The following is a 22,181-nucleotide window of genomic DNA, read 5'->3' as shown; positions in this document are numbered from 1 at the left end:
TGACTAACTGCCATGCTACAGGGAATATATCAGTCTTATTTGCTTACTTACGATGGGTGTTACAGTCATTTATTTTTACCTACTAAGTAATGGAGGTCATTCAATCATTTACCTACTCTTACATCATGGATATTTATTACAGCCAATACATTAGTTGCTCGGCCCCAGTTGTGAGCTAACATGCCACAGTCAGCCATAATAGCTAATATTATTATCTGCTTTCCAGTAGAGAGGCCAGTGACTCTACCATGTGTGCACAAACATTTGATTCAATGCATAAGAACACAATTTTTAATACATCAAAATTGTAATGAAACATATCTATGAAAGTGAAAGACGTAATTCTGGGACTATTTGAACTAAACGTAATTATTTATCCACCTTAACAGTGGAAACAGTGAAGTTTCATATTGGAACCTTGGATGACCAGCTGCGGTACATTACTCAATCTAATTTAAATAAGGTCCAAGAGTTAACAAGCGACACTTCTTATAAACTAAGAGCATTGAGCATTACAAAACCACATAGCAAATATTTGGCACCTGAAGAACAAAATAATTGAGGAAATTCCATACTTCCAAAATTAAAAGAATGTCCAAACCTAGATTGGACAGCAGTTTGTGAATGAGCAAGGCCATTTGGGTTATCCAGGTTGCTAATTCATAAGTAAGGGATTAGTAGTGTGTTTCACAGTCAATCCGAGCTCCCATTCATCAGAATGAAAACTTAATGTTAGTTATTTCTGTATCTTGTACTGTGCTTTAAGCTACTATCACTTTAGCATCCTATACCAGCCATCTGTTACCCTCTCTTGATATAAATTAAATTGTATTGGATAGCGGTGTGTAATTAAGTTTCTTGTAGTTCCAGTTTATTTTATAGTTTCTTTGTGATCTCTAGTGCTGGTTCCCAGGTTCAGCTGCAAATAATTTCATATTTTCATGTTATAAAGTTTGTTTTTAAAGATGAGAACCACACTGCTTTCTCAGTCCAATTTTTTCCATAATGTGTATTATCCAAGTTCCCAACAGTGTTTTCATTGCATGTTGATTTAGACCTATGTAATATCCTTGTTCTGGTCCTTTGTGCTGTCTGAAGTTCATTGTAGGGTAAGTTCATCGCAATTGGATGCAATATTCTAAGTGCAGTCTCACCAACAAGCAGTCAATTCTCTCCTTAATGCATTTTAATGCTGTGCTTTGTTATCACAATCTCATGCCATTTGCACACTTTATATGACTCCTCAACAAGAATTTATAAATCTTTAATCTGTTACTCCCTTGTGTAATCATGATGTGTGTTGTATTGTCTTATTTTCCCACTTTATAAAACATTTTCATTCTAGTACTTCAAATCTATATATTGAATGGTCACTTCTTTGTACATAATTTTTCATGTTATTTATATTACTGTTGTATGTTGTAGTTGTACAGATAATGTTCAAGATGACATTGAATTAAAACTTTCAAGATTGCGATTGAGAGCAATAGATTTTTTTTGGGTAAGAATATCAAGAGCTAAGGTGGGTAAATGAAGTTGAGGTGTAGATCAGCCATGATTTAGTTGAAGCCTCAATGGGCTGAATGGCCTATTCCTGCTCCTATATTACAATTTTCCCTTTTATTTTGCCCTCCTTGCATTTACCTTTTTACTACCATGTCCAGCCTTACTTTCCTCTGCTCTTTCACATTATACCTCCACTTTCCATATTGGCTTCAACTTGTCCTTGCGAGTATTTTAGTCCCAGTTCTGTTTATGGATCGGCTGTCCCGTCAATAAAGATCATTCCTGCCCATAACTTTTCTAAATGCTCCTTGAATCTGAATCTTCCCTTCCCACACCATGTCTTGAGCCACATGTTAAGCTCTCCTAATCTGGTTGTTTCTGTACTGGTTAGCTCAAAGTATTGGTATTAAGCCTGTCCATTGCTGGGTTTGGAAAATTAGCCCTATAAAATAGTTGCCAACTCTGGAATGGAGGTATTCCTGGGACTGTTTCACCACATGAACTCTCATTTTCAATACCCTGCTAAATAGTTTCTCTCCTCCTAAGTCCACTTATTTAGAAATAATAAAGGGTTATGTTCAAAGTAAATGGAAATAAAAAGATTTTAATGCCCCTATGGCTTTTCTCCTGGATTGCTTGCAGCAGTGTCCAGAAGATTCATCTTTAATTCCTGGAGGCTCCAGGGCAATCCTGGAGGGTTGGAAACCCTACCCCATGAAGTTATATGAAAATTGAAACATGTTCACTGTAAAATAGTAATGACACATGACTTGGAAGAGAGTGGTCATTTGCAGCAATGTCTTTTATCTTGGCTATGGGTCAGCAAAATGTGAAAGTTGAATCTTGACAAATAGAACAACGCCTTTTTAAATTTGTTTATTTTCAGGTTTTCTAGAAACGCAGTATACAAGTGGAACATGGAAGCATAATTCAGCTTTTAAATCCTGATCATCAAAATAATAATCAGTTTTTCCACAGAGCATTCTCCAACAAACAAACAAATGCTATATTAGAGATATAGATGTTTATTTTTATATATATATATATATATATAGTCCCATTTTGGGATTCCTTATAACAGTTTTAACTGTTGTTCCACTGTCATTAATTGAAAGGTTTGTCAGGAGCTGAAAATAGCTCAAATTAAGGCTTTCTCTTCCTTTCAGCAACCTCCACCCACCACTAGAGTTCACCAATCTGGATTCGAGCAAAGCCACATGGTGACGGGATGTTTTCACACATTGGTCACACTGCCAAGCTGTTATAAAGCCGTGTGTGTCAGAAAGGTCATTCTCAATCTTTCACCCCTTTAACATCACCTGTCTCTTTGCCCTTTGCATGCCCCACTGCTCTTGAAATCCTTACCTAGATCATTATTCCAGGGAGCCTTGCTATCTCCAATGCACTGCTTATTGACCTCCAATCTCCTCAAAGTACACCTCATCCAAAACCTTAAGGCTGGCAGCCTCATCTGTTCAAATGTCCGCCATGTCTCCTGTCTGCTCCCTGTCAAACCCCCCTTGCTCTCCATACTCCAGTGAATTGCTTTTACAGCTTTCATCATTGCTTTCAAATCCCTGCATGGACAACCTATTCCAGTGAACTTCAGAAGTATGGTCCTGAATGGACTCGCTGCTCTTCCGATACAAGCATGCTCTTTGTTCCCTACTCCCCTCACTCAACTATTGGTAACAGTTGTCAACTCCCTTTCTTCCCTCAAAAGCTCCCTTAACTCTTCAGCTATATTTTTATCTTCTGTCCTTCATTTCTCCCTTTTATTCCAGGCCTGTCCCCTTGCAAAATGCTTGGAGTTGTTTCTCTGCTTGTCAGGAATGCTATAGGAATGAATCTTGTTTTCCCAGTCATGATCAATGTTCTCTGCTTTAGATCACTGGATTTTGATAATTTATCATTATCCTATCGTCCAATCATTTTATCTTCACACTTTTTTATTGGAACTGTCAACTCCACCCTACCCCCGCCCCCCACCCAAAGGCTTTGACTCCTTGCAAATTCTAATCACCCTCTGGTATCTCACCAGTGTGACCTTTAGCCATATGGAAGCCTTGATAATTTGTGTTGACAAGCTATTTGGTAATACAGGATGGATCACAGATGAGCTCAATCCTGTGATTTTAATTATTTTGCTAAATGCAGCAAGGTTCTCACAGCTTCTAACAGACATAATAAATACTTACAGTGCTTGTTATTACCATTGTGAACTGGAGCAGAGGACACTGATTGTGACTGGGAAAACAACGTTCATTCTTATAGCATTCCTCACCTGCCACCACATGCTATATGTGCCCAGCATTTAGCACCAAAATTTACCAGTATTCCTGTCACAGAATTCCCCATATTATTCAGGTGAGAATAGTTGCAGGCACTAAATAACCAGTTCTGCTTGTCCTAGTTGGACACCATTGGCTCATCAGTATCTGTTGGTACTGTGCACTGCTCTGTAAGTGGTACGACTGGAGGAAGTGGAGAAATGAGGGACATGCTCACTTCCATCTCCTCCCCAACCCTCAAAATGATTTTGGTTTGCCCCTCTCCTTCAACTAACACCTGGAATTGCCCAGATGACCTCTTAACTCTTTTTAACTGGTTGTACCTCAACCTAAGCAAAAGAAATTAAAATTAATAGTACTGAGCCACATTCCTTCCAACTGTGACTCCTTGCATTTCTAGCTAGCTGTCTACAACATTCTGAGGTAAAGGACCAAATGCAGTGCCCCAGTCTTCAAAGCCATTAATGGGGGTGGTGGCTGCACATTTTCAGGCTAACCTGTGCCATCTGTAGCATGGACTGGCCATATAATTTGAGGTATAACCTCGAGGTGAGCTTCCAGCCACACATGCGTGCCATCACTAGGATTGCCTATTTCCACCTCTGTAACATCACTTGACTTCACTCCGTTTCAGCTAATATGCTGTTGAAACCATCATTCATGCGTTTGTTACCTCTAGACTTAACTATTCCACTGCATTCCTGGATGACCTCCCTTATTCTACAGTCATCCAAAATTCTGCTGCCCACACCTTAACTCGGACCAAGTCCCATTCACCCATCACCCCGGGCTTGCTGACTTACATTTTCTCCAATCAACATCTTGATTTTAAAGTTCTTCCTTCTGTTTTCAAATCCCTCTATTGCCTTGCCTTTCCCTATCTCTGTAATCTCCTCCAGCCCCACGGTCCAAGATTTATGTGCTCGTCTAATTCTGGCCTCCTTTGAGTATCCCCAATTTTAATTGCTCCACCATTGGTGGCCATGCCTTCAGCTGCCTAGCCCCTAAGCTCTGGAATACTCTCCTTACCCCTCTGCCCATCTACCTTGCTTTCCTTCTTTAGGACACGACTTAAAACCTATCTCCTTGACCAAGTTGTTGGCCATCTGATCTAATATTTCCTCACTGTCAAATTTGGTTTTATAATGCTCCTGTGAACTGCCTCAGGGCATTTTATTACATTAAAGGCATCATATAAGTTGTTGTTGAGACCCCTGGTGGATACATTGGAAACCTATAGCAAAAGCCTTTCGTTATATCTGACACTTGAACTGTTCTGCCACTGCAAAGGACAGCCTTTACTCATTATACTTCATGGATCCAATAAATTAGCAATAGACTTTGTGCTACCCAATGCCTAACTGTTCATGACATCCTTATAGTTGAAAGGGCTGCTTCAATAATCTCACAGGGGACTGTTTTCCCAGTCAGAGCTAAATCAAGCTATCACATGACCCAAATTGGGATCCTGATTTAGCTGTACACAAATGTAATGCACATCCTTTTCAACTTGTAAGCTTAAGTTTCTGCCCTGAAAGACTGCACATTGGTGGATCCAGTTTCAACTCGGCAAATTGAGGAGATCAATTAACTTTATTCAATTTGGCACTGCGATTCCAAGGATACACTTGCATTTCCTACTAGAATTAGTTTTATTCGAACAAGAGATTGTAATCATTTCTTTCTACGAATCTCCTCATAAATTGGATTTAGAATATTGCTTTCACTTTATGGATGTCAGTAGAGGTGTGAATTCTAGGTGGACGTTACCAGATCACTTCACTAAACATAAAGGCCATTGATTTCACATGGCTCTAAGGAACAGAGGAATAGGAGGAGGCCATTTAGCCCGTCAAACCTGTTCTGCCATACAATGAGTTCATGGCTGATCTAATGCCTAACACCTTTGCCCCATATCCCTTAATACTTTTGGTTAACAAAAATCTATCAATCTCAGTTTTAAAATTAATTGATCCAGTGTTAATTGCAGTTTGCAGAAAAGAGTTCCAAACTTCTACCAGTTGCATCCTTGAAATAGGTTTTCATTGAGTCTACATAAGGCGAGCCGTCTGTGGCGATACAATCAGATCTTAACAAAACTGTTTTGAGTATAACAAGGACATGTGCTAACACTTTTGGTAGATGCATCTTGCCACTGGGATGTCTGTTGCTTTCCCTACTCTCCTTCTGATCCTAGTTACTTTTGGGTTAGTCTCTATTGTGGATCCTGTTTATCTATTTTGTAAGGTCATGTTCACTCTTTGATATGATGCACTATCACATGGTATCCTCATCCAGTAATTTCCTCAGGCCTGCTGTAGGATGTCTGTAATAAGATCTTGCGCAAGGGCCCATTTTTACTTGCGGCTCAGGTGATATCTGGGTTAGTATTACCAAATTAACATGAGTAACATTAGTCACCCACCATGTGGAATGTCAAATCCAGCCTTGATTCAGTGGTGTTAGGAGAATACATCATACCAAAGATTGAAGGCCCTTTGAGGTAGGTAACCTTTTTTTTTGTACAAAGCAATGATTCCTAGTTCTAAACTACACATTTTATTAAAATCTAGGTGATAGAGCAAATCATGCTGCTATTGCAGCCTGCGGAATAATTCATAAATAAGTCTGTTACTAAGACATAATGTTAATTTTACATGATTATTCTTTATCTATATGTATATATCTCCCATACATTAAAATTGAACAGTGGACTTAAGAGGTAAAATACAATTCAACTAACGAGCCAGGAAAAATGTATCTTAGGTGTTAGTTGCCCTCTGTACTAGGCATGTTGAAATTCACTTCTTCTAAAATCATTATGGCCAGCAGTCAAAGGAGATCTGCCACAAGGAAATTATTCCACTATTCTTAGTGATGGGTCTTTTGTACAAATGTGCAGAATCTGACTGAGAATTTTATGCACAGGGCCTGGGTTCACACATTTTGTGGAGCTTGTCAGTCACGTTACTGGGGAGGTAAATTTCCACAGAACTCTTGTGAAAATTGACCCCTAAACCTAGTTTTCCAGAGTAACTGGCAACAACTTGCAAAGAACCTAAACAGGTTATCTTTTACATAAGTTGTTTTAAATAGGTAGCTGCTTGGTTAGATAACCTGCAATCTGTAATTGTAAACGTAGCAAGAATCTCGGGGATGACGTTAGCAAACAAAATAGTACATGAATTAAAATAATGATTTTTTAAAAAAAAATATGCACAAGTAAAATGGAGCGATCCATTAAGATCTGTAACTGTAACACAAAAGATTTTAGTATAATAAAATAAGACAGCTAAGCTCAAATTGATGTAACCAAACCCCAGTTTCTTTTTGTAAAGTAGGTTTCTAGATACAAGAGCCTTTCATTCTCTCCCCACCATCCCTCCCCCGGTGGGTTTTCTTGCTCCAATTTGTGTCTTCCACCTTGACTGCTGTTATAGTCGTCCAGTTGTGATACATGGTTTTGCAACATGTGAACTTGAGGCAGAATTCCACAATACTCCTTTACTCTTTTACCACACACCCCTATCTATAAAACCATGAATGCTGGTGGCCTTTTGTATGGCTTTACCCACCTGTATTTGCACTTTCAAGGAATTATGTATTTGACTCTCTCTCAGTTCAGCCACACCCTTCAGTGCTCTTCCAATAAATGTATACTCCTATAACTTGTTTTTCTCCCAAAATGTATTTATCGATCTTAAATTGCACCAGTCAGACATTTTGTTCACTCTTCCTGAATTACTTTTTTCCAACCTTCTACTCTTCTGTTTTTTGACATTCTGGGTCCATTTGACTTTTCAAGAACAAAAGTGGACCCAGTATTGACTGGTGAGGTATACCACTTCCCTGCCTTTAATTGTCCGAATAACATTTCCCCCACTAACTCTGTTTCCGGCTCCTAAACCAACTTTCTATGTTTTAGACAATGCGAAAAAGCAAAGCATACAATATACTGTGATGGAAATACAGCCGGAAAAGGGGACGACTTGTCAACTGAGGTTATACGATGTGTTGGCCGGATGATACTTGGGGTTACTTGTGTGTAGCCCTTGACACTATGGTACAAAAGTGATGTGCAAGTTTTAGAGAGGAGTAAAGAAGAATAAACCCAAGTGAATGGAAGATGGGTTATGGGTGATGGACATGAAAGCTCAATCCAATACCCTAGACAGAAAATAGCTTTAACACTTGAGGATATAAATCACAACCATGTTCTGTAATAGCCCAGGACCTCCTGCAGACACGTACCTTCCGTATGTGGGCATGGATAAACCAAAGATCTGCTCCTAGCTGCATTGACCAGAATTTAAACAGCCAGTCTAAACTGGGAAAACTAGATTCCAAATTTCTGCCACTCCCCCTCCTCCCGGGTAGCCATCCAGTTGATTGACCTTCCTCTCTCACTGACCCCAGAAGTTTACAGCCTCATGCTTTAGGGGCATTGAAAGTTGGTTGTTAAACTGTGAAAGAAAGATGACCAGGAGAATAATGTTCAATGCTGTCATGGCTTTTTATAAAAAATGAATAACCCTTGATCTTTCTCACATTTTCTAGCCATAAGATGGTGAATTTAAATCCCAACATCACTCATCAGTTGAACACACTTCCGAAAAATCACATGAATTGTAAGGATCTTTAGTCACTCATTGGCATTACTTTGTCTCCTCTTGGATCATGCTTCCTACCTACTGTTTATGGGATAGATGGCGAATATTCATGTGGTTGTGAGTCGTGTGAATATCTGCAATTTCATCATATGGTATAAAGCCTCACACCTTCAGAGCCCTGAGTATACTCCACAGACCTCAGGAGTGTGCTCCTGTGAACTTGGTCACCCCACAACCGTTCATAAATACAAAAGTAACAACTTTGTATTCTAGCAAATGGTAGTCAGATTAGAGGTAACTCTAATATAATCTTCAGTGGGCTACACAAGTCTCTCTCTCTATGTTCATGTATGCTTTTAAAATTGTTTCATAACCTTCAAACACACTGCAAAACCACTTGTTATCCCATGGATAAAGAAACAGTTATCGTTAAATATTTCCTATCTTCTCGCAAAATGTTGGAAGGTCAATGCAGAATGCAAGCACCAGGAAACAATTTGGTTTTGGGTTCCAACAGTGCCCTGTAAACAGCTATTTGAGATTGTGCATTGATGATCCAAGTTTCTACTCCTTTCTAAGCCTTCCTAAGTGCTTTAAGGAAGGTGCTTTACATCCCTCTGTAGTTGGCTTTAGGTGAAATTGGTAACCAGAACCATACTTGTTCCCAGGCTTAATATTCTGCCTCATCATCCCCCACCCCTTCTCTTCTAAAGACACTCACACTTTGCTAGAGTGTGTCTTCTGTACCTTGCCCATTGGCCCATTACTCATGTGAACCATGAGCCATGAAGAGCTGAGCCATATCCTGCTCTCGTCCAATGTCTTCACACACTGACTTCCAATAGGGTGCAATCAGTAATTGGAGCCCTGGTTGATCTTCCCCATTTCCTAATTTAGGGCCGATCAGATCAGATCAATTGGAATACCCATATGTCTGCCAGCAGAGAACACCTGACTCAGCACAGAAAGATGAACAAGCTTGGGCCCTGTCTGGCTCTTGCTATGATACACTGACCTGGTGTGCCGTCAGTTCGTGATATGAAAATTAGTCTTTACTAGTTTAGCACAGGATCTATTTCATAACAGCAGCAGTGTAACTTTTATCTAGGCATTTACCCAAGAATATGCACATAATCTTCATAAAGAGCAACGCAAACTACTAAAAAGTGGGGATTTCAACTGGTTAAAAAAAACTGAAAGATAATGATGTACCACAAAGCTAAAATAGATCATTTACTTTAAATTACATATTTGTACAGCTTAATTGATAAATTAGCAACATAAGAATGTAGGAACAGGCGTAGACCTCGAGTCTGCTCCACCACTTAATTAGATCATGATTGATCTGACATTGTTAATGGGTTTTTAGCTTTCCAAGTCTTTGTTCCTTTTTTAACTACAACCTAAAGTATAAGTGCATCATTTTCCGACAAATAATGTTGACTAACATACCCTTAACAATAGGTAGCAGGATGATATGCTGATGTTTTGTTTTACAGAAGAGTTCTTCTTTACAAACTCATCACCGCGAGTGAGTAAGACTACGCACATGGAGATCACAAAGTGATCTGTGTGGACAATGCCCTTTGCAAATGGGGGTCTTCAAAAAGTCTGTAGTGATGATGAAAGTAAGGACAGACCTATGGTGTGTAGGGTGGCGGCTTTTCATCGGGTGGAAAGTAGGCCGGGGAGTAGCGAGGAGGAGTGTTTGGCGGCCACATGTAACTTGAAGCAGACTGTGAAATAGACTGTGAATCTTCAGATGGCGTGGAGGCTGAGAATATACTTGGATGCTGGTAAAAAGAAACAGTATATGTTAAATGCATCAGTTCCACAGTCCACCCTAATGTCTATAACTTTTATGTTTACATGGCGAATGTTCTCATGTTAGGCAAACACACACTTAACAGAATTTATCAAGCACTCATTACAATGGTGCCTTACACTTTAGCATGATTAGGCACTTGTTTCAAAGACTAAAGCCATACCATAACCAGCATCCAGAGTTTGATAGAAAATGTTTTTTAAAAAAAAAACAAACAGCAAATCTCGCAAATACAATTTTATCAACAAAACTAGCAGTTGCTTTCAAATTCAACAGAGTATCTTCTCTGCAATTTGAACATTAGGCATCATTTACTGTACATGTCACGCTTCCAGAAACCAGCTAATCAGCCCAACAGATCCAAGTTAGGCTCTTTAGTTACTGATCTGGATGAAAATACCCAGCAAGAAAATTGATCCAATCTTTGAGAGACAGTGAAGATAGGAAAAAAATATTATTGCTGTGTAGTTTTGGAATTAAACAAAAACTCCAAAATTTGAGCTAATAATGCCATGAATACACAAAAGGCCAGTCTGCATGTTGAAAAGAGAAAAGACCAGTTGATGTTTCGGGTGTAAACCTATCATCAGAACCATGTGGAATTGGTTGCCTGTGTGGTTTAATGGAACAGTTTTAAATGGTTGAGAGCGTGGGATGCAAAAGATGACCCAAAGATCGAACAGTATCATTGTGCTTTTGGGACTAAAGCAGAGTGGAATATGCCACAGTTCTAGGGAGCGTAGCTTACCCTGCTGTAAACTGTAGGGTCAAACTAATTTACATAGGCAGAGGAGTGAGGATAACTGGCATTGTCTCAGATTACCTGGAAGACATTAGGACCCAAATGGGCTATGATGGGAGTGCGGGCTTTGGGCTGGAAACCACAGAATCCTGGTTCAGCAGCAACGGATACGAAACTTGTTACTGTTTAAGTGGTAGGTTCTAATTACTGTGAGCAGATTCAGCCATTGTAACTTGGATGTGGCTCAAAAGGAGTGTAAAAGTTAACAGTATATGCAGATGCACAGAGTGCATCGTGAAGAGAGGTGGGAATTGAGTGCAGAGGGGGAAGGAGGTGCTGCTTTTTGCTTGCAAAACTGAGGTGGTTCATAGCACAGATAAATTTTAAATATCCCGGCCTGGATCAGGAGTTCCAAAGGTTGTGTTGCCTGCACAGTGTCAGGGTTAAAGACAATTCCTCGCAGCTGGAAAAGAACCAGGAGGGGAAGGATCCCGTTGTCGTGGTCCAGGTAGGAACCAATGACATAAGCAGAACTAGAAATGAGGTCTTGCTGTGGGAGTTTAACAAGGTCCTGTCCCCATTATGTGGAGTTCACCAGGGGCATTCCCCATGACAGAAGAATGGAAAGCAAACATCTTTCCGGCCTGAAACTGATGAAAGACAGCTTGCAGAACTATTTCAGTTTTACAGCCGAGAAAAGATCTTTAGAATTGCTCCAGTCAAAGCTGATTGCTGGGAATTTGCTCTGAGCTTCGCATATTCCACCCCAGCAAGTTTGACGGAAGTCTGACAGTCAGGTAGGTAACTTACCCATGAAATCAGGAGTAGCGTAAGATGTAGAACTTCTGGGATATCTGTTTTGGTCTTTATATTCCTGTTATTTGCATACACACAGCTGGGTGTATTTTCTGCCAGCAGCCATTTTTTCTGGATTTTCTGCCTTTTAGAATGGCATATCTGACTTATGACTCAAATTGGCAACCTCTACACATAATGTCAACTCTTTTGCACTGAAAATATTGCGATTTCGAGTCCAGAATATCATGCCACAGAGATTGGTGCTAGACTTCCAACTCATCATCCTGTAGAAAGGGACTCTTACCATTATGTCAAAGTAAGTTAATCACAGAATTGTAAATCTGATGCAGATCGTGATTCCTGTTCTGGAACTGGTACACTTTATGCATATCTCATAATGGGCCCCCCAGGTCTCATTTTACATGAGGCTGGTGAGCTAATGGCATGATATTTGACTGTGGAATTCAGGACAGCGGAGCCTGATTCTATTTTCTCTCGACACCTACATGTTCTGACTTATCAGATCAAGTGCCTGACTATTCCTTCCCTTTGAAGCCTAAGTATGCTGAGGCTAATGTTAACAATGACTATATAGACCAGCTATCTTAGAACAGACCAAGCAACATGTCTATGAACCTCTGGTCCATGTGGCTTAGTGCCATCGTGTATTATTGGAGAAGCCTGCACTGCTTTCATCTGAAAGCTTTGGCATCAAACGTGTGTGTTTTGCCTGAAGGCAGGTCCTTGATTCATTGCCCTGCTGATGCTTCATCCTGAGCTGTTTCTTTGGCAGTTTGTCATTGCCTTCCACTCTCAGGGTGGCGCAGGGCAAAGAGATAGATCCAGTTCCACCCATGCTGTTGGCATTATTCTGGATCACATGCTAGCCATCCAGCTAACTGGGCCCCTATCAAAAGAGTAGCAAGATTTAAAGAACAGTAAGAACGAGACTTCAGCGAGCAGAGCGGGGCTGTAAAGAGTGCGACTTCAGTGTAAGGAAATAGTCTTTTAATTAAAAACAAACAAAAAGTACGGCAAGGGAGCTCAGTCCCGTGTGTTGTAAGGCCTGCAGCATGTGGGAATTCTTAGACATTCCTTGCAGTCTGGATGACCACATAAGCAGGAAATGCCATCGGCTTGACCAGCTTGAGCAACGGGCTTCGGAGTTTGAGCGTCAGCTGGAGACACAGCGCTGCATCCGCGAGGCTGAGGGTTACTAGCACGTTTTTAGATGTGGTCACTCCGCAGCTTAAGCAAGTGTAGTCAGAGGGAATGGGTACCACCAGTCAGAAGAAGGGAGGCAGGCAGGTAGTCAGGAAAGCCCCAGAGTGCATCTCACTCAAGAACCATTTTTCTGTGTTGGAAAACGGTGAGGGTGAAGGTTCCTCTGCAAAGTGCAGCCAGAGCCAAGTTCACGGCACTGTGGGTGGCTCAGCTGTACATGGCGGGAGGAGTAAGATTGCAAGAACGGTAGGAGACTCAATAGTGAGGGGTACAGACAGGTGTTTCTGCGGCCGTAGAGGTGACTCCAGGACAGTGTGTTGCCTCCCTGGTGCCAGGGTCAAGGATGTCACAGGCTGTAGGGCATTCTGAAGGGGGAGGGCGAACAGTCAGGTCGTGGTTCACATTGGTACCAACAACATAGGTAGAAAGAGGGATGAGGTCTTGCAACAAGAATTTAGGGAGCTAGGTAGCAGATTAAAAAGGACCTCAAAGGTTGTAATCTCTGGATTACTCCCTGTGCCATATGCTAGTGAGTATGGGAATAGGAGGATAGAGGGGATGAATGCGTGGCTGAGAAAACGGTGCAGGAGGGAGGGCTTTAGTCTCCTGGATCACTGGGTCTGTTTCTAGTGAAGGTAGGGCCTGTACAAGTCGGACGGGTTGCCCCTGAACCAGAATGGGACAAACATCCTTGCGGGGAGGTTCACTAGTGCTGTTGGGGGGGGTTTAAACTAATTTGGCAGGGGTATTAGATACGGAGTGGAGGTACAGTAGGGGATGATGCACAGCCAAATATAGAAGAGAAACTAAGTCAGTTTGGAAGGCAGAGCAAATATAGACCTGTTAAAGCACAGGGAATAACTCAAGGAAGGATTGCATCTATTTTAACGTAAGGAGTCTTACAAGTCAGGCAGATGAATTGAGGGTATTGATTAACACATGGGAATACGATATTGTTGCTATCACAGAGACATGGTTGAGGGAAGGGCAGGACTGGCAGCTCAATATTCCAGGGTATAGAATCCTCAGGCGTGTCAGGGCGTGGTGTAAAAGAGGAAATGGCATTGCACTATTGATCAATGAATCAATTACTGCAGCAAGAAGGGATGGCATCTTAGAAGGTTCCTCAAATGAGGCCATATGGGTAGAACTTAAAAGCAAAAAGGGGGCAATCACTTTGCTGGGAGTGTACTATAGGCCTCCAAACGGTTAAGGGGAGATAGAGGAGCAGATATATAGGCAAATCTCAGAGAAGTGTAAAAATAATAGGGTAATAATAGCAGGGGATTTCAACTTCCCCAATATTAACTGGGATTGCCTTAGTGTGAAAGGCTTAGAGGGGGTGGAATTCTTAAAGTGCACCCAGGAGAGCTTTTTGAGCCAGCACGTAGAAAGTCCGACAAGAGAAGGGGCGGTACTGGACCTAATCTTGGGAATGAACCTGGGAAAGTGGCAGAAGTGTCAGTAGGGGAGCGTTACGGGGATAGTGACCATAACTGCAAGACTTAAGGTAGTTAAGGAAAAGGACAAAGATGGACCGGAAATAACAATTGGGGGAAGGCTAGTTTCAATATGATAAGACAGGATCTGGCCAAAGTGGTCCCAGGCTGCTATGTGAGGCAAGGAAAGAGATTGCAAGGGCTCTGACACTAATTTTCAAATCCTCTCTGGCCACAGGAGAGGTGCCAGAGAACTGGAGGATAGTGAATGTGGTACCAATATTCAAGAAGGGTAGTAGGGATATAAACCAGGTAATTACAGGCCAGTGAGTCTAGCATCAGTGGTAAGGAAACTATTGGAAAAGATTCTGAGGAACAGGATTAATCTCCACTTGGAGAGGCAGGGATTAATCAGGGATAGTCAGCATCTCCTTGTCAGGGGGAGATCATGTCTAACAAATTTGATTGAATTTTTCGAGGAGGTGACTAGTTGTGTAGATGAGGGTAGTGTAGTTGATGTAGTTTACATGGACTTCAGCAAGGCTTTTGACAAGGTCCTACTTGGGAGAATGGTCAAGAAGGTAAGAGCCCATGGGATCCAGGGCAATTTAGCAAATTAGATCCAAAATTGGTTTAGTGGTAAGAGACAGAGGGTGATGGTCGAAGGTTGTTTTTGCCATTGGAAGCCTGTGACGAGTGGTGTACTGCAGGGATCTGTACTAGGACCCTTGCTGTCTGCAGTGTGCATTATTGATTTAGATGTGAATATAGGAGGTATGATCAGTAAGTTTGCAGCTGACACGAAAATTGGTGGTGTCATAAATAGAGAGGAGGAAAGCCTTAGATTACAGGACAAAATAGATGGGCTGGTAAGATGGGCAGAGCGGTGGCAAATGGAATTTAATCCTGGGAAGTGTGAGGTGATGCATTTTGGGAGGACTAACATGGCAAGGGAATACACAATGAATGGTAGGACACTAGGAAGCACAGAGGATCAGAGGGACCTTGGTGTACATATCCATAGATCCCTGAAGGCAGCAGCACAGGTAGATAAGGTGGTTAAGAAGACATATGGGATACTTGCCTTTATTAGCTGAGGCATAGAATATAAGAGCAGGGAGGTTACGTTGGAGCTGTATAAAATGCTAATTAGGCCACAGCTGGAGTAGTGTGTGCAGTTCTGGTCGCCACATTATAAGAAGGATGTGATTACACTGGAGAGGGTGCAGAGGAGATTCACCAGGATATTGCCTGGGCTGGAGCGTTTCAGCTGTGAAGAGACTGGATAGGCTAGGGCTGTTCTCCTTAGAGCAGAGAAGGCTGAGGGGGGACGTATACAAAATTATGAGGGACACAGATAGAAAGAAACTTCTCTCCTTAGCGGAGCTGTCAATAACCAGGGGGGCATGGATTTAAAGTGGCAGGAGGTTTAGAGGGGATTTGTGTAAAGATTTTTTCACTCGGGGGGTGGTTGGAATCTGGAACACACTGCCAGAGGGGGGTGGTAGAGACAGGAACCCTCACAACATTTAAGAAGTATTTAGATGAGCACTTGAAACGCCATAGCATACAGGGCTATGCTGGAAAATGGGATTAGAATAGATAGGTGCTTGATGGCTGGCATGGACACGATGGGCCAAAGGGCCTGTTTCTGTGCTGTATACCTCTATGACTCTAACATGAACTTAGAAAGTATCACATTTCATTTCATTAGTGAAGTGGATAAGGTATTGGAAGAAGATACAATAATATAATCCAACCATTTTGACAGATAAGTACCTGAATATCATATGGGCTGTAAGGTGGCAGATGTGGAGGCCCAGGATAAAAGTTTGTATAGGCCAGTACCTGCTGTCCAGGATCATACATTATGGGTGGAGGTGGAGGTTCAGGTGCATAGGTGATCCGAGAAGCAGTTGGTGTCTGCTGGAGTAATATCAGAGAAAGAGATATTTAACCGCTTGGGTCCCATGAGAGTGAACTCATTCTATGTCACTTCTGAAACCACGGCCTCCCTATAAACTAGTTAAAAATTTTACACTAAATCTCTTCAATTAAGCAGTTCTCAGGCTGTTATGAATGAAATCAAAGGCCGTAAATTTGTTTTATTCTAAAAAGAGTAAAACCATGTGCAATTAGCATGGGTAAGAATATTTCAGTAATGAAATTTGACCATACAAAGGTCATCAAAACTAGGAACACCATAAACCCGCAGTGGCAATGAGAGATAGATAACTGGGATGTGCAATCATCTGAAGATGTTCTTTCAATGGGAACGCTCCCACAATATTACTCGAGATGCAGTAAATGTTTAACTATTTTGCCTATGCACAAGGAGAAACTGTTTTATTTTATCATTTTAAAAATTATATTTGTAAGCTGTAGTTTAAAATTATTTATGCAAGAATTCCTCTCTCCTCCTCACATTGCCCCCTGCTGATCTATATTCTGCATGGCATGGGCAAAATTGAACTGAATGACCTTCTATGCAATAAATGTTTCTATCTAGGTATTAGCTGCTCTCTGGTACTCAACCCAAACAGTCACTCCTCAGGTGTTTGAGCATAGAGAGTGAATGTCAGCCGGCTGTACATATCCCAGCAAGTATGAGTTGGTACTGACCAACAGTGGGACTCCTGGCTCATTTTTCACATTTCATAACTCAGTGTGGGGGTTGAGACCACTTGCAGCACTGCAAGTGCTGCCCGAGCTAAGACCACTAGCATCGACTGCTGACTAACAGTCAATGGGACTTGGGAGTTTCCTGGTTCTATGGATCACTTCCAAACTCAACAGGACCTTTATCAACTGAGCAATTGGGAAAAACTACTTGGCTCAATGCTGAAGGTGTCTGACCGCGACTCCCGATTACAAACTATAGCAACTCAAATAACATCTGCTGGTTCTAGAGCAAGCGCTCATCACTTCCAGCGCCCCCAATCTTCTTGCCATACTGAACAGAGTGACTCATGTTGGAATATGGTTCTATAGAAGACTTCCAAAGCCTCACCTGAATTGCTATTTGTCAAACGTCAGCCTAGATGGTGAGGATGGTGACTTAAAGGCAATATAGTTTCTATCCTCACTCAGTGCATACACAAGGGGGTAGCCCTTTGTGGATAGTGCAGATTGGGTGATAAGGAGTCAGCAGCTCACTTTATATTTTTGCATAAAAGTCAAGATCTGCCCCTGGACTTCCCTGTATTGGTCACCGGTATAGGGAGCCCTGATTAATTTTGTTTTTCCTAAGTCCAGGGATACGAATACCCTCATTGAGGTCAGTGGTATCTTAATACTGTCAAAAAAGGTGCACTTTTTGTCAAAGTTCTTCACCTACGCTACTTCTAAATGAATATTTAAATTTGATATATTATTCAATGCATTACAGCCTTGGTCATGTCCTTCTAGGGTTAAAGTGGGCATTAGTCCCAAATGAGATGTCTTCTGAGTAATGATGAGCACTTAACTGGTATTAGAGAGACATTTTTTGGAATAGATTCTTTAACAAGGCCAGAAATCATGATTTTTCAAAACTGAAAGTAGCACATGGCCCCATACCAGTTTTATTCCATCATCAGAATTTATTTTAAACATAATTCGGGCTAGTAGGATAATTTCTCTTAAGAGGTAGCAGGAAAAAAAAATCAAAGAAACTACATCAGATGACACATTCTTTTAAGAGCCAAGTTTATTTTAAACTGTTCACTGTTACACTTTGTGGGAGTGCTACTCACTGTTGTCAGGCTAATCCTTGCAGAGGTAAGCAAGTAAGTAATATAATTGCCCGTTTATCACCTGGTTTTAGTACTTTGAAGCCAGCATGGTAAAAAGATTCAGTGAAGCTCTGTACCAAGGCTGCTAGTAATTACTAGCACCTCACAGCTCAGTCGTCTGCCTCCTAGACATCTACAATACTTGGATGTTACGAGATCGTAACACTCTAGAAGTGTCTTGTCTTAGCACCTTTTAAAAATTTGAACTTTTCCTCACTTCAAGGTGCAAACTCATTCTGGGGCACCATTCCACACATGATCAACAGCTTTCTGGTAACTCATTACAGTGGCCATTACGAACGTATGAACATACAAACTAGGAACAGAAGTAGGCCATTTGGCCCCTCCGCCATTCATTTAAGATCATGGCTGATCTGCTTGTCTTTCAAATTCCACATTCCCATCTACCCCCAATAACCTTTGATTCCCTTGCCTAACAAGAATCTATCTATCTCCATCTTAAAAATATTCAATGACCCCACCTCTACCGCCTTTTGAGTAAGAGAGTTCCAAAGTCTCACAACCCTCAGAAGGGAGGGGAGGTGGCGACAGTGGCGTAGTGGTATTGCCACTGGACTGGACCTGGGTTCGAATCCCACCACGGCAGATGGTGGAATTTGAATTCAATAAATATCTGGAAGTCTAATGATGACCATGAAACCATTGCCAATTATCATAAAAACCCATCTGGTTCACTAATGTCCTTTAGGGAAGGAAATCTGCTGCCCTTACCTGGTCTGGCCTACATGTGACTCCAGACCCACAGCAATGTGGTTGACTCTTAAAAATGCACTTTGAACAAGGACAATTAGGGATGGGAAATAAATGCTGGCCTAGCCAACGACACCCACATCCCACGAACAAATAAAAATAGAAAAAATTTCTCCTCATCTCTGTCCTTTAAGGGCCACCCCTAATTTTAAAACAGTGCCCCCTAGTTCTGGACTCACTCACCTGAGGAAATATCCTTTCCACGTCCACCTTGTCAGTACCATTCAGGATCTTATATACTTCAATCAAGTCATCCCTAACTCTTCTAAACTCCAGTGGGAACAAACCCAGTATAGTCTGTCTAACCTTTCCTCATAAGACAGCCCACTCATTCCAGTTATCAATCTAGTAAACCTCCTCTGAACGGCCTCAAATGCCAACCCCATTCTGCATAGAAACATAAGCAGGACATTCGGTCCCTTGGGCCTGCTCCGCCTTTCAATTAGATCATGGCTGACCTGTACCTCAACTCTATTTCTCAGCTTTTGATCCATATCCTTCTATACCTTCACTTAACAGAGACTCTGTGTGTCTATCTCAGGCTTGAAAGCTCCAAATATCTGCGCGTATCGACAGCCTTTTGGGAGGACAGGATTCCAGATTTCTACTACTCTTTGTGTGGAAAATACAAGCCCAAATCCATGTGTGGGTTTTGTTTCATACAGTCAGTTAATGGGGTATCTGTGCTGCCTGCATTAACAACTACCCCTTAGCAGGGGCCACTCAGTAGTGATTATGGAGCAGAAATCCAGGATGAATGTTCTCTGCCTACCCCAGGGACAGAGAAACCAATTCTAAAACCCCCTGCCCATCAACTAAATCAGCACAGGAATGAATGAATCCTGGTCTTCATGGCCATCCTAAGTCATGTGCTCACCTTATGGTTCTAATCGTGTATTATAAATATTCTATTTCAGTTTTCTGATTATGGTGAACATAATTCAACACCAATCAGAATATTCCGAACCTTCCTACTGGATTTTGGAGCTGGAAATTGGTTCTAGCTGTTGTAATATGCCTTTAAGGGATAACAACATGCCATCACTCGAAGGAAAGTGTGTCATGCAATCCAGTCTCAGTTTCACTTTGGTCTGTGAGCAGAACACAGCATACACAGCTCTGCTGCTGCTGTATTCAAGCTTTCTATCCATGCATATATGTTCCTATGTGCCTAGTCCAAGTAACTTAACCCACAATGTGTTTACCCAATCCCAAACGAGTGATTGGTGCTTTTATATCATTATAAAAACATAACACTGGCCAGCCTAAATGTTTTTAGTCCCCTTATTTGCATATGCAAAGGACATAGCCCATTTCAGGCATAAGCCACCTAGACATCTCTTTTGGTGTGTATACCAATATGGCAGCCATCTGGCTGAGAATGCGCTTGCACATGCTCCCTGCTATTATGGATGCTTTGGCAGGCACACATCATTAAATTTCTATAAGCTAGTCCCTATAGTCTCTCGCCATAAGCTAGTTTCTAGATCCTAGGGTCTTAGAAGAAGTGGCTGATGAGTTGGTAGATGCATTGATTGTAATTTTCCAAAATTCCCAGATTCTGGAAAGGTCCCATTAGATTTGAAAATAGTGAATGTAACTCTTCTACTCAAGAAAGGAGGGAAACAGAAAGCAGGAAATAACAGGCCAGTTAGCCTAATATCTGTCATAGAGAAAATGTTAGAATCTATTATTAAGGAGGTTATGGCAGGTCATCTAGAAAATCTTAATGTGATCAGAGTCAACATGGTTTTGTGAAAGGAAAATCATGTTTGACTAATTTATTAGAGTTTTTTGAGGAAGTAACAAGCAATATGGATAAAAGGGAACCTGCAGATGTGATATACTTGCATTTTCAAAAGGCATTTGAGAAGGTGACACATCAAAAGTTACTACACGAGCTCATGGTGTAGGGGGTAACATGTTAGCATGGATAGAGAATTGGTTAGCTAACAGGAAGCAGAAAAATGGGGATAAATGGTCCATTTTCAGGTAGGCACGCTGTAACAAATGGAGTACCACAGGGATCAGTGCTGGGCCCTCAACTATTTATAATCTATACCAATGATTTGGATGAAGGAACCAAATGTATGGTATCTAAATTTGCTGGTGACACAAAAGATAGGTAGGAGAGCAAGTTATGAAGAGGACATGAGGAGTCTGCAAAGGCATATAGATGGGTTAAGTGAGTGGGAAAAATGGAATCTAATATGGTAAATATGAACTTGTCCACTTTGGCAGGAAGAACAGTATAGTATTTAAATGGAGACAGACTGCAGAACCCTGCGGTACAGAAGGATCTGGGTGTCCAAGTACATGAGTTACAAAAATTAGTATGCAAGTACAGCAAGTGATTAGCAAGGCAAATGGAATGTTGTCATTTATTGCAAGGAAAATGGAATATAAGAGTAGGGATGTTTTGCTACAGTTGTACAGGGTGTTGATGAGACCACATCTGGAATACTGTGTACTGTCTCCTTACTTAAAAGATACAATTGCATTAGAAGTAGTTCAGAGAAGGTTCACTCAACTGATTCCTCGGATGACAGGGTTGCCTTATGAGGAAAGGGTGGACATGTTGGGCCTGTATCCATTGGAGTTTAGAAGGCTGAGAGGTGATCTTATTGAAACATATAAGATCCTGAGGGGACTTGGCAGGGAGAGACTAGAACTAGGGGACACAGTTTAAAAATAAGAGGTCTCCCATTTAAGATGGAGATGAGGAGAACATTTTTCTCTCACAGGGTCTTTAGTCTGTGGAATTCTCTTCCCCAGTGATCAGTGGAGGCAGGGTCATTGAATATTTTTAAGGCTGAGTTATACAGAGTCTTGATTTACAAGGGAATCAAAGGTTATAGGGGGTAGACAGGAAAGTAGAGTTGAGGCCACAATCGGATATCCACAATTTTATCAAATGACAGAGCAGGCTCGAGGGGCCACATGGCCTACACATGCTCCTAATTCATATGTATAAAGGCATGCCGAGCCAAGGCCTGGGCTCAATCCAGATTTAAAATTACTTCAATTCCAGTTTCCTGTGGTCGCCTCAGTTCTATATGTCTGACACTATAAAGATCAGCAAATGAATCAGAACTCCAAATTCACTTTAGTATTGCTGAAAAAAAGACATTTGTCAAAGCTTTCGTCTTGCACTCATCAGAGCTAACGTAAGAATACCAATGTCAAGGGAAGCAACGACTTC

The 22,181-nt window shown here is 41.4% G+C and overlaps 1 protein-coding gene across 2 annotated transcripts in view; it reads right to left on the bottom strand.

The window, feature by feature from the left end:
* Positions 1-6,202: 6,202 nt before the first annotated feature.
* Positions 6,203-22,181, bottom strand: part of tmem255a (transmembrane protein 255A) — a 116,662-nt gene continuing 100,683 nt past the window's right edge. For both annotated transcript variants that reach the window (XM_078547624.1, XM_078547626.1), the window contains 2 exons: positions 16,215-16,361; positions 6,203-10,200 (listed from right to left, as the gene is read on the bottom strand). In XM_078547624.1, coding sequence (XP_078403750.1) covers positions 10,048-10,200; positions 16,215-16,361 — 300 coding nt within the window. In that variant the 3' untranslated portion in view covers positions 6,203-10,047. The remainder of the gene's footprint in view (positions 10,201-16,214; positions 16,362-22,181) is intronic.

Source organism: Cetorhinus maximus, chromosome 8 (genome assembly GCF_964194155.1).
Source record: "Cetorhinus maximus chromosome 8, sCetMax3.hap1.1, whole genome shotgun sequence".
Lineage (NCBI taxonomy): Eukaryota > Metazoa > Chordata > Chondrichthyes > Lamniformes > Cetorhinidae > Cetorhinus > Cetorhinus maximus.
The sequence above is the reverse complement of the archived record's forward strand: the minus strand, read 5'-3'. Positions and strand labels throughout refer to the sequence as shown.